The sequence below is a fragment of the Callorhinchus milii genome, unplaced genomic scaffold, assembly GCF_018977255.1.
Source record: "Callorhinchus milii isolate IMCB2004 unplaced genomic scaffold, IMCB_Cmil_1.0 Scaffold2, whole genome shotgun sequence".
In the NCBI taxonomy this organism is placed as follows: Eukaryota; Metazoa; Chordata; class Chondrichthyes; order Chimaeriformes; family Callorhinchidae; genus Callorhinchus; species Callorhinchus milii.
In genome coordinates this window covers 25789407-25802822 of record NW_024704743.1, presented here as the reverse complement: position 1 = coordinate 25802822, position 13416 = coordinate 25789407, and the positions used below count along the sequence as shown (strand labels likewise).

Genomic DNA, 13416 nt, shown 5'->3' with positions numbered 1-13416 from the left:
ATTCTGTCTCCTCTTAACACGCTTCTGATCTAATCTCCATGCTCCTGGAATCCAAATTCATTGCCGTACTCACTGAAAAGAGATGCATTGTGAAGACTAATTTAATCCCACAAGTACTCAGGAAAGCAGTTTGCTTCTTCCTTCTCAAGAAGGCACCACAATATTCATGTTTTGTTTTATAATATAGATTTTATATTGCCGTAGCATCCCATTATACCCAAGGTGGAAGTTGGTGTGCGCTGCATTGTTGGAGGTGACATCCTTCAGATGAGAATTAAACTGAAGTCTTGTTTGCTTGTTGAGGTGTATGTTAAAGATCCCAGAGCACTATTCAAAAATAGAAGGGAGTTTCTCCCAGTATCTTGGTCAACAATTCCCTAGGTTAAATTTACTTTGTGGTTGATTGTGGAACATTAGCTGTGCACAAGTTGGTTGCCCCATTTGCCTACGATTATAGTTACAGTCACTGCACTTCACAATAAAATGCTGTGGAGCACTTCGAGATGTATCAAGACGTGATAAAGATCAGTAGCAAATGCAAAGATTATAAGATAATTGTTATTATATGTATTCCTGTAGCCTGTGTTGAAGTAGCAGATGTCTGCCAAGATGTTGGGGTGTTACAATTGGTCTTTGTACTCCTAAAGAGAGGGTGGAGTGAAGATAGGCAGCCAGGGTTACAACTCCTGTTTTCCAGCCAGGGACTCCTACTGGAAAATGTGATATATAGTAAGAACTGATTTAGCTGTGATATCATGGGTAATTGGCCTGCCTACAGCCTCTCATGAAGAATGGCAAGCATAGGACTGATGGTAACAGTGGAACCACGCTAAAATTAGAATTGCATAGTATCTACACATGGATGCAGGGCCATTCAGCTCAAATAATTTGTGCCAGTGTTAACACCGAACATTAATATCTGGCAATCCTAATCTTTCCCACCCTATACTTCCCCCATGTCTCACTATTCCCTTCTCTCTTCTGTAAGACATAGATTGTAGAAGGGAGACATGGAAGAAAAACAAATGATTATAATCCGGAGGTGGGGGGGTGGTGGTGTGGTGTGAAGATGATGAAGAGATCAGAAGCTCCACAGCTTCTCCAAGCTCTCACTGAGTGAGCAGAGTAGTGCTGGCCTGGTATAATATGCTTGGAGTGCAGTAAGATCAGTATTTGTATGTTTTATATTAGTTTGCTCCCCTGTCATATGTTAGAGACTGAATGGAGAGAGTCCCAGATTAACTCCTGTTCCTCATCTTTCAGCAGGCTGTCATAGATCCCCTTCACAAGCTACAAGAGCGGCAATAATCTTATCTTTTGACTGTGATAAAATATACTGTATATAAGAGAGCGATGAGTTGTATACAAGGGTGCTGAAAGCTGACTGTTTGCCAGATGGCTAAATTTCCAGAGCACAGACTGTGCTAAATCTGAAAATGTTTGGAGCTACCAATCAGCCCAGTTTTAATAATTCCTGCTGAAAAGCAAAATTTTGGCCTCAACTCTGCATTCTCTTCTCTCTTCCCCTCCTCCCCGCCCCCCCACCCCAACAACGAAGAGATCTCATGCAGATCGAGGGTAATAATAATAATAATCCTTGCATTTGTTGTAGCGCTTTATCACGTCTTCAACACGTCTCAAAGCGCTTCACAGAATATACTGTAAAGTGAACTAACTGTATATTTTGTGGGCAAAACGCGCACAGCAGTGTCCCACAAACAGTCATGGATTGAGCAACCAATTTTTTTTAAGGAATTATTAGCACTGGAAAAGTGATCCGCCAATCGACTGATGACTGGGTTCCTACTTCTGCTAGGTAAAGAAAGGTGTGTGGAGTAAGGAAACTTGCCCAACGTTTTGCCCTGCCTGGAATTGAACCCAGGTCACTTGCTTGTGAGGCAAGAGGGTACCTACATCATGTTAAATTAAAGTTGCATGTTTGCAGGGAATCTGATCAGTCATGGTTCGATTAAAGATAGGGAAAAGCTAGGGTGCTTGTGGTGTTTTGAAGTGAGACAGATCCAGGTTTTATGTTTATTTTTGACAATATAAGGTGACTGGCAAACCAGGTTTGACCACAGTGAGTGTGTGGAGTGATTTTTTTTCAGTACGGGTGTATGATCGGTCTCTTGTTTTCTCACAGAAGATATAACAGCGACCAGCACAATTCTAACATGCGTGAACATTACTGTGTGGACGAGAACACCGAACGAAGAAACCATTACTTAGACTTGGCTGGGATCGAGAACTACACGTCTAAATTTGGACCAGGTAAAGAGAAATAGTGATTGCCCACAATGGAGGAGGAACATTTTGGCTTTTCTGGCTGAAGCTTGGAATAAGGTCAATGTGATGTGGGGGGGTGATGTGGGGGAGAGAGAATTGACCATGTGAGAGCCACTAATTGATTTACGAATTGATGCATGGAGAGGCAATTTGACTGGACCATATGCCTTAGTGGACACACCTATAAAACGACTGCAGTGAGTGATCGCTATGGTCAATTAGGCAGCACATCCACACCTCACATCAGTGTCATCACAATCTCTGCTTTGGATCTGATTGAGAAATGTCCTGTGTACTCCATCGCATTACTTGGGCTGGCAAGAGAGAGGGTAGGCATTCGCATCGAAGGAGGTGCTGTGCTTTAGAAGAGACATTAAGCCAAGATCCCATCTGCTTGTTCAGTTGGACATTTAAGATACTCATACATTTAAGCGAAAAGAAAAGGGAGTTTATCCTGATCCTCCAGATAAATTGGTTATTCACACAGCTATTTGTGAAACATTGCACAAGTTGTCTGCTGTGTTTGCCTACATGTACAGTCACACATTTGACAAGAATTACCTCTGAAGCTCTATGAGACATTAAAATTATAGTGCAAAGATTGCTAGTATCCCATATCTTTCCCTGACCAGCAATGTGAATTTCTTCCCTCTGTGGCTTTTCAGTACGATTGCTAACAATTCCTTAATTCTGAGAAGTTTCATGTTGCTATTTCATTCCCGGGGTAGAGAGAGAACCTAAGCTCATTTCACTTGGAATTTTTAGAGCTGTTGAAGAGATAAGAGTTTTGTTCCAATAGTCTGAGTTAAATGTCCCAATCACAGAGGGTTAAACAGTGACTAAAAGAGGTAGGGAAGATGCATGTAAGAGGAAACCAGACCTTCATATGAAGGAGAAGGGAATAGAAAGGTATGGGAGTAAGGAGTGGATGGAGACTCGTGGAGTGTAAACACTAGTACGGACTAGTTGGGCCAAGTGATCTGTTCGTGTTGTACATTCTCTGTAATTTTTGTAAATGGACCATTTTGTGAACTGCACCACCCGAGTGTTGCCTGATCACTTGCAGCCTTTCATGTTATTAAAGTTGCCAGTTGCTGTTAGTTAATTGGTAAGCTACTTTCCACTCAGCGAGACACCCATGCCACTTTGAAAGGTGATGGTTTCACGTAAGGGACCCGACAGGACAGGATAGGACTGACGGCAAATTGGCTTCTCATAATTATAACCGATTTTTGACTCTTGAATTGAGAAAGTCTTCTAGACAAGGAGGTGGTTTGAAGCGAATCCAGTTTGGTTCATGAGCAGCCAATCCATCTTGTAGTATCTTGTGGACCACATTTGTAGACTCTGTACGTGGGGGGTTAAAAACTAGTTTCCTTTTCAGATCAAAGCAGGGTAACAACAATGCTAAGTTGGACTTGTGCCTCTGCCTAGTGCTACATGATCCACATAAGCAGAGGATCGTATCTGCTGTACAAACACACAGGCTGCTGGAATGTGGCCAAGCCCCATTCACACTATAAATTAACCACCCCAGGACAGAACATAACAGCAGACCTCAAGGGCGCTGTTAAGAGCTTGACCTTGAGTCCTGGAAAAATGGGCAGAGAGGTTCAGAACTATTAGATCAAGGGCTGAATTGTAAAAGTACCAGCTTCTCTTTAAATTCTGATTGAAATCAAAGGGTTCTCTGGAGGGCAATGGTCGTAGATTTTACCCATTTGTATTGCAAATATCATCTGGTCTGAGAAACTTTTTCTTTTTCAAACAAATAAAATTGAGGGTTTTTAGTGTTCCTGAGACCGTGCTTCTTTCTCAGTGAAATTTTAAACCCAAGTAGATTATCCATTATTGGGAACATTTTGGAAACTTAGCAGTTCCATCACCGAGCTTCACCTTGTGGCCTCTGGGTTGATGTTCCAGACTGCCTGTAGCTTGGATTCCGCCATCAATCTTTGCAATGAAGTGCTCCTGTTCCGACCTAGACTTCCGTGTGCGTGAATCCCACCTTGGGAAAACGCAAACAGCATTGTCGGCATAAACATAATCACCCTCAAAATACACAGTCATTTCACTTTACGATATATTCTGTGAAGCGCTGTGAGATGTCTCGAAGACGTGATAAGGCGTTATTTCAAATGCAAGGCTTATTAGTATTATTATTATAAACATAAGGAAATAAATTTCCTGTGTTGGCTAAAGTATTCCTAGTGTTAATTATGAAACTGTAAATTTTACCCCAATATTTCTTACTCAAGTTGTGTAAATTTTCCTGCAGGAAAAATCAACAAATTTTGGCAAAATCAGCAAAATAATGCTCTGCTGATAGGACAACAACAAAATCAACAAGCTTACATTTTCATAGCACCTTTCACGTCAGATGTCCCAAAGCACTAACCATTATCCTTCACAGATGCGTAACCCGCCAATGTTCCAAAATCTTGCGTCAGTGCCCACTTCCAGACCTCTGACAGTACCCTCTGTAGCTGCTTCCAGGAAACATATAATCCAACAGCACTGCTATCGACTACTCCTCCCTCACACTCCCTGCCTCTGCCCCCACCCTACAATCATTGAAATTTATAGCACAAAAGGCCATTAGGCCCATCTTGTTTGTACTGGCTCATTTAAGAGCCATACTTTTAGTCTCATTTTCCTGCCATTTTCCCAGAGCCTTGTAGTTTACTCTGAGGTTCCAAAATGTTGTGCCTCTATCAACTTCCAGATATTTTTAGTTGTTTATCTACCACTGCTCCCAACCGGGCATTCCGTATCCTAATTACTCTTTTGTATGAAAACAATTCTCCTAAGCTCCGATTTGTTTGTTTGCTAGTTATTGTGAATTAATGTCCTGTAACCTCCACAAGTGCACCTGAAATTAGGTCAGCATATTGTGGAGCAATAAACTGACCTGAGGTACCGAAACCTCTTCTGTGGTACTTCATTACTTCATTCTCTCCACTCTTGTAATGTTTCACCCTCCAGGAATTGCTCAGCGTAAATAAACCGCAATAATCCAAGCCAGGCACTTTTAGCTCTTCTGTTTCTAAATAAAAATTTCCAAAGTCTCCATAGAGTGATTCACTGCAGATCAATGGTCTTTGGTGACTGGTTCTCAAACACAGTTTGGTTTCTTTGATTTTATTTCTAAGAAGAAGCCCAGAGCTAAGCAGTAACTGGTATTAATAAATAAGAACAGGCTTCATTTAAAAGGTGTTTTGTTTAAACAAAAAGCAAGGAACTCCGGCAGTCGCCATGTCATGGATTGACCTGCAGTTTATGGACTGGGAGTTCCCCAGTTCAAATCCCAGTCCTTGATCTCAGCCAGGGCTGCAATGAGAAGGAACATAGTTTCTGGCTCTGTGAAGGCTCAGGTTACAATCAGCAAGGGCCTGCCTTTTGTCAATAAGCTCTACTGTTAGGACAAGCATGTGGCAACTGAGTGAGAAGTAGTCTGGCTTGGCTGTCACTTCTTCTACAGTTGAATGGCCTACCGACACTCACTGCCGAGGCTCATACATCAACGATGGCCACTTGAGGGCAACCAGCACCTGTGGAACTGCTCCCAGTGTGAGGAGCCGAGGAATCAAGAGCAGGTTTAAACCCCATATTTGATCTAGTGCAGGGGGAAATGCCTAGCAAAGGGAATCCACAGTAACCTAAAGCATTGTTGATGGTCAGCCTGTCTGATTTATCAAGAAGATTTGGAGATGTAGACATGTCTTGAATCCAGCAAACAAATGTCCTAAAGCTGGATAAGGATCATAGAACTTACCAGTGCCTCATAAGCTCTGTTGTCAAAGCTATATTTTTTTAACCCCACCGTAAATGGATTCTTTCTCATCTCTCTCTCCCTCTCCCCCCTTTGGCTCTCAGGTTCTCCGCCACTGCAGACTAGACAAGAACATCATGGGAAAAGCTCTCATTCTCAGAATAGGTCGCGATCCCAGGAATCTGAGACCCACAACGGGCATCAACGTAGATCCCAGGTCCTCACGGATTATCCCGCTCCATTTGCCATTGGGGATCAGAACGGGACGAGGCTAGTGGAAGCGCAGCCCAGGCTGAAATGTCAGGAGAAACAGTTTGTGAAGTCTCCCAAAGGAGCGGGGAAAGCTCCGGTCATCCCAGGCAGTGGAAATAAGGCAGGGAAAGGTCATTACATGCCCGCCCCGACATCACAGCCCAACCATGTGGGACACGACCTCTACCACTTCCAACAGCAGCAGCAGCAGCAGCACGGCCATAAAAAGTACAGGCAACGAACAAAGGATAACCACTCCCCGCTGAAGGCAACTCACACACAGCCCACCGCACTGGAGCACGAGTACCTGCGGGACCTGCCCCCGGTGATGTCTGGCGATGGCTACGTCATTCCTGTCATTCAGAGACACGAACATCACCACCATCACGAGCACCATCACCACCACCACTACCACCACTATCACCAGTCGTGAGGAGCCACAGTCGGTGGCAGTAAGCCACGCGCTCATCAGAATGCCTGTACTTTGTTCCGCACTATCGTGGCCACCATCACTTCTGAGCTAGCACTCGGAAGGAGCCACCCATACACACACATGCGTAAGCACCACACGCACATATGCCCACATAACATGCGTACACTCCCTGTACACGTACATTTACACACCACGCACATGTACCTTTACACACCATGCGCACAGATATTTACACACAAAACTTTGCGCACACATACATACGACGTATATATACACCCACACGCCAAGCTTACACGAAACCGGACGGGAACAAACTGGCTCAATTTTACTCAGCTGAGAAATGGTTCCATCATGTTGCAATTTTTCTCCCAAAAGAAATAATTCAGTATAAACTGATAATGTGTGTGGATAGATTTGAATGTGGATATTAATCACTTTTCTTCTCCCCAATGTCTGCACGACTTTGGAACTCAGGTGAGATGTGCAGCTCCTCAGCTGCACATATGAACTGTCCTCCACAAAGCACAGGCCAACTTTATATTGTTTTTTTATATTATTATTATTAATAAAATACCCAAGAAAGTTTGAAACACCACTGCCATTACTCTGCTGCATAAGAAATGTACTGTTATGTAAACATCAAACTTTATTACATGTATTAGTAACTGAAAGAATTTTTTATATTGGACTGAGTACCTTTCGCTCACGACTTTGTGGTAATGTGGGTCTAAGCTACAAAATGAAGCTTTCTTACTGTAAGTCCTCTGCTCGATCCACAAGCTATTGGGCAGTTGGCTTCACTTGCTGAAGCAGATGGCCTGTACAGGGGGCACCTTTATTGAAGTGTATTATGTTATGAATTGACGCATAGAATAGCCTAAAGCCTGTGAGTATGTATTACGCCATAAGACTGAATGTAACACTTTGTAACCAATTTTTATAATTTATTCCTATATATTGAGCAATTTTTTTAATTATATCCTCTTCTTCAAATTCTTTCATTGACACCAACAACAATAAAGGCACGCTGTCTTCATGGAAAGTCGCCAAAAATGTCTGTGGGGAGTGGTGGGGTGGGGAGGAGAGACGGAGAAAGAGAGAGATGGTAGGAGAATGTGACAAACTATTTAATCAGTGCATTTCCAAATAAACTTTGCTGATGTTTCATGAAGCCGGTGTCCCTTTAAGAAGCCAGGGTCATTTTATTTAGTGAATACTTGCTGATATAGCAGTAGGAACTGGGTCCAACACTCCCTGTTTACTGCTCCACTGTTAAAGGGGTGGCATTTTCAGCATGAAGTATCTTTAAACCACCTCACCTGGTTGCTAAACAGCATGAGGTGGGGATGAGTAGACGGGCAATGAAATGATGCCATTTCCTCTGTCGCTACTAATTTATTTGTTTCCTGGTTTTAATTTTTTCAAAAACGACTAAAATATTGGGGAGGGGGAGGGGGGCGCGGGGAAGAGGTGTTGTAAAGTTCACATTGCAACGGAGTGCGCTTATGCTTGTACAGCTTAAACCTGCAGAAACAGCAGTTTCCAGAATTAACTGTTCCAGGAAACGAATCTGCTAAAACGCCTTCATTGAGGTGAAAATGCCCCTTTAATCGAGCGCAAATATATCAGATGCCCCTCTCTATAACCTGCTCCTCAACACAACACACTTGCTTGTATGGTTCCCAAAGATCTTGTTGCACACAGAGAGGATCTGCTGTACTAAAGAGGACTCATCAAAGCTGTGTATCGCTGTCTTACAACCAGCCAATGTGTCCGAATACCAAAGCAATATATCCTACCTTACTGTAACCGTATTCTTACATTCCAATGTTGTGCGGATTTCCCCCCCACCTTTTATTATGTCGCCAGTATTCTCCCAGTTATATTATTGTAGCTAACAAAACTAGTGAATGCCATATTGTAGTGATATTTTTGTAAAAACAAAGCCTTTCGTAATAGTTCTACTTTATTGGATTTCATTCTGAGATTTTTGTATAGTATTGTACATGGACTTAATTAAATGTATTATTTATTTAATACCAAGCAATCTGTTTTCATTTGAAATGTGATGGCAGCATTGCCAAAATCATCAAAGTTAACTTATTAGATGGCACAATTTCTTCCGCAGTTGCCCTGCTGCCAGCACTTTTTTTACCTTTTTTTCTTAAATCCTTAAAATGTCCTCTGCCAGATTCAGAGAATGTTCTCCCTGGGCCAGTCAATTTTGTAACTTCTCAGATCATGCAAAGTGATGTTGAACCAAACCTCAGTATTACTGTGGAGTCCTGGGGTGTATTGGTTAGAACACTCGCCTCGCAAGCAAGAGGACCCGGGTTTAATTCCCAGGCGAGATGAAACCTTAGGCAAGTTTCCTTACTCCACATGCCTCTGTTTATGTAGCAGTAAGTAGGGCCCTGGTTGTTAATCAATTGGCGAATCACTTTCTGGGTGGTTGAAACCATGGCCGCCATTGGCGGAACGGAGGGGAACATGTCCGTCATTCTTGCTGGGGCAAACTCTATTTTCTACTTGAGAATAGGGGGTGGGGGGCCAGCACACAGCCTTCATGTCATCCCTAGCACGGAGCAATTTTACAAACTGTTTCCTCCCAGCTTGTCACCAACCAGCAGCTTTACTTCCATGACATGGAACCAGTGATCGATATTAGTAAGAGTACGTGGATATACCTCCCCAATAATATATCGGGTTATAGCAATGAATGATTTGCTTGTATGCTAGGGAATGGCAGCAGGCATTGATTAATAAGAGGAACCAGAACTGAGTCAGTGTTATGAGATTCGGCTCCTTTGATTAGTTGTGAATAAGCAAATGTAAATTACAATACAATTTACACTTGTTTAGCATTTGGAAGTCTCCAGGAGAAGACAGGTTACAGCCTCCTCAGAATGACTGGAAAACAAGTTCCATGGACAGTTGGATAGATCAGTAGTGCCAGAAATCTGAAAGCTTTGGTATATTAGATCCTGGAATAGTGATTGAATGAACCCTCACAGTGTGACCATAGTTGTAATGCTTACCCGTCCATAATCCATTTAATCTGTTCTCACCAAAATTTTCTTACTGAACTGGGCATACATTTTGCACAAATCATAAAATAGCCAGCTTAGCAAAGGCTGATAAGATTGGTTTATTGGTGTGTTGTAATAATTTATGCTCTTCCCCTTTTTGAGCACTTCCTCTAAGTCAGGCATTGTTTCCTATATAAAACCATGGGCAGTTGATCTGTTGTAGTTCTGGCAACACAGGTTATCAGACCTGCTTTGATCATGTCTATGGTTAAATTCCTTCTTGCCCCGGCTCGGCGTCAAGCTCTGCCAATGTTAAGCACTCCAAGGTGCTATCTAGCATGAAGAGCACAATATAAATGTGTTGTTGAGTTACACAAGAAAATCCAAATCCAATTTCACCTTCTTCCTTAGTAGATGCTTTAAATTTAGGTGAGATATGCACTTGTGTCGTTTACATTCAATAATCTGGTCTCAGTAGAGGAAATCACAAGCAGGCAGAGAAAAAACAAACCTACCAGCTCAAACTTCGTAACTTGCTATTGCCAATGCAGTCTGGCAAGATTCCTGCTGCTTTTCCAGCTAGGACCATCCTGCACACAGTATTGACATTTTCACTTGCAATGTTAACAGGAGTCAAGTGAGAAGATCACTGCCCTCAGTAAGTGGTGTTCTCCTTCAAGTGCTATCAACAAGCCAGTCTGGCTAGTCTTATAAACAGTGCCTTAGAGTACTCTGGTGTCCTGTAGCTCAATGGTTAGAGCAATCACCTCACAAGCGAGAGACAAAGGTTCGATTCCCAGCAGGGCGAAATGTTGGGCAAGTTTCCTTACTGCACACACCTCTGTTTACCTAGCAGTTAGTAAGAACCCGGTTGTTAGTCGATTGTTGGATCGCTTTTCTGGAGGTAATAATTCCTTCAAAAAAATTAATAAATTGGTCACTCAATCCACGACTGTTTGTGGGACACTGATGTGTGCAATTGACTGCTGCGTTTCACCCACAGAATATACAGTCAATTCACTTTGCAGTATATTCTGTGAAGCGCTTTGAGAAGTCTCGAAGACGTGACAAGGCGCTGTATCAAATGCAAGGTTTATTATCTGTTTGAGGAACTAGACTATCAAAACTACCCTGGAGGACTAAGCCGATTCAGATATTCCATTGCCAGGTACATGAGCCAGAGACGAACCCGAGTCTTTTAAATCCTGGAGGGGCTCAGTGGTCAAGATCTGGATCTGAACACTCAGTGTGAGATTGTAAAGCAGCCAAAGGACATGATTATAAATCAAGTAATCCATCAATTAACTGGAGCTTAAGAAGTAAATGATATGGATTTATTCTTTTGTAGATTTCCTGCTAGAATATCGACTGAATGAGCCCAGGACAAAACGTACATTTCCCCTGTCTACACCTTGTTTATCCCTGCTTCTATCTCTCTGCCTCAACCCCCTCATAATCTATGTTTAAATCCAACTTCAACCCCACCTCTCGTCGCCTCTGCCTCCCCCTTCTCCCTTGTTTGGCATCCAATCCTGCCAATGTACAGTGTTCCGAGAAGTTATCATACATGAGGGATGTATATAAATGCATGTCGTTGGTTAATTTCTTCTCACCAATATTTTCTTAACAAAATAGGACACGTTTCGTGGGACAGATGACCAGGCCAGGAGAGGGTGATTACTCTGCCAGAGGCTTCCAGTAGAGCCATTAGGAACAAAAGACCTGGTTTATATTTCCCTCTCCAAAATCTCATTGGCTGAGGCTTGAGGAGAGCTCAGCTGATGATCCCTGGCTAGTTCATTTTTATGTCATTGAAGAGCTCCGAGGGTGACTAAAATGGCCTTTATATGTTCTTAATCATTCAAATTATACAGTCAATTCACTTTACAGTATAATCTGTGAAGCGCTTTGAGAAGTCTCGAAGATGTGTTAAGGCACTACATCAAATGTAAGGACTATCATTATTATTATAATCACTTTTGCAAACAAATCTCACCTCAGCTGAAGGTTAGAGGATCTGGAGAATGACCACTGTCTGGAGTCTGGAGCCACTAGACTGGCAAATTTGCAAGGAATACATTATGAAATGTCAGAAATTTCACCCTGTTATTTCTGTCCCACACATATTATTAGAAATATATTGGCCTTAAGTTTGCAAATATATAGGTGGAATTCTTCCTCCCCTATTCTAGATTAATAGGGAAAATCTCTTCTCCAATAAAATTTTGAATTTTCCCATGTCTTGAATGAAAGTGCAGATACCTGCGAGATTGTCTTGCTCATTGTTCAAAGGGCTCGGGGGGGAGATCTATTAGAGCCCTGAGCGCAGACTCAGGCGTGCTTAGCTTTGGAGAACTGGAGGTCACTGGATTGTCTCCTGTGTCTGATGGCAGAGGCCAGCCACATTGCTGCTGACTGCCAGCAATATAAACAACGCTACTCCTCTGAAGTTAGACTACTTCCTCGTCTGATGTGGAAAGTGAGGCAGGTGCAGGGTAGCCATGGCTATGGAAAAAAGATCTGATAAATAGCAACCTTGTTCTGAGAGTGCATTTTTGGAAGCGAGCAACAAAAGTGGTCACTGGCTGCTTATATAGTGGAACAGATCCAATCCGATCGCACAGGTCAGTTAGCCCATAATTGGCCTTACTTCCAACAGCACTCCCTGGAGTGGGGACAGAGAGCCATTTTACGTAGCAATGGAACTCTGGATCCAAACAACCCTTCTCATCCTGTGAGATCTGGGGGAGACTATGACTAAAGCTCGGGTTCATGCACTGACTGCTTGGGCTCGATGTGATAAAAGAACACTATGGCTGGTAGACTTGTTTTGCTGGTGTCATTTGAAACACAGGTTAGATAGTTTTCTTTTAGGAAATAACATCATGGGTAGTTTGGGACATATGTGCATGCGACCACCAGGAAGATGGAAGACGAACTAGATGGATCTTGGTTCTTTTTTTGTCTAACATTTCTTAGGTACTTATGTTCTTATTTACAAATATATGCTTATTAAGAAACGTTAAAGGGATTGTCCTTGTAAAAAAAAATCAAATTTTTTTTAAGTTTGCTTGCAAAAAAATACTCAACCTGTATTGGCTGACCTGGCCATAGGTTCAGTGCAGAGAAGAGCAACAAGGAAAATATCCAGTGTTGGAGCAAAGAACTGTGATTAATGATAAGGCAGGCCAATGGTCTTTAGTCTTTAAGAGAGATGACTCGGGGAGGGGAGGAGCGTTATAAAGATACAAAAGGTTTTAAATGGGATTGAGAAAGTAAATTCAGAACAACAGAATCATACTTTCAGATGTGCCCAAACAGCAGAACAAAAGAGGGCAAGAGAGCCACCAGGAAATATTTCTTTACCCAGGAGGTAATTAAAGACTAGAACAGATAACCAGGAGTGGGCATTGAAGCCAGGTCACTGGAGTCATTTAATAACAGTTCAATGCTCTGATGGGAGGAAGGTGAAGGAGATCAATTGGGCCGAAGGGCTTTCTTCATCTAAACCAATCTTGTGATCTTGTGAAATTGTGTCCCTTACCTCCTACCCACTCATAGAAAATATTGGGATGAAAATAATTTGTGATTTTTCAAGCTCTTCACCAATGCAATCATTGGTGCAATGGCACTGCTGCATTGAA

At 42.4% G+C, this 13416-nt stretch overlaps 1 protein-coding gene across 4 annotated transcripts in view; it reads left to right on the top strand.

The window, feature by feature from the left end:
* The window catches only part of nkd2b (NKD inhibitor of WNT signaling pathway 2b), a 98914-nt gene extending 90128 nt beyond the window's left edge, over positions 1-8786 (top strand). For 3 of the 4 annotated variants that reach the window (XM_042332057.1, XM_042332059.1, XM_042332054.1), the window contains 2 exons: positions 2144-2271; positions 6163-8786. In XM_042332057.1, the coding sequence (XP_042187991.1) occupies positions 2144-2271; positions 6163-6743 (709 nt within the window). In that variant the 3' untranslated portion in view covers positions 6744-8786. The remainder of the gene's footprint in view (positions 1-2143; positions 2272-6162) is intronic. The other variant, XM_042332058.1, reaches the window with a different exon arrangement.
* Positions 8787-13416: the final 4630 nt, after the last annotated feature.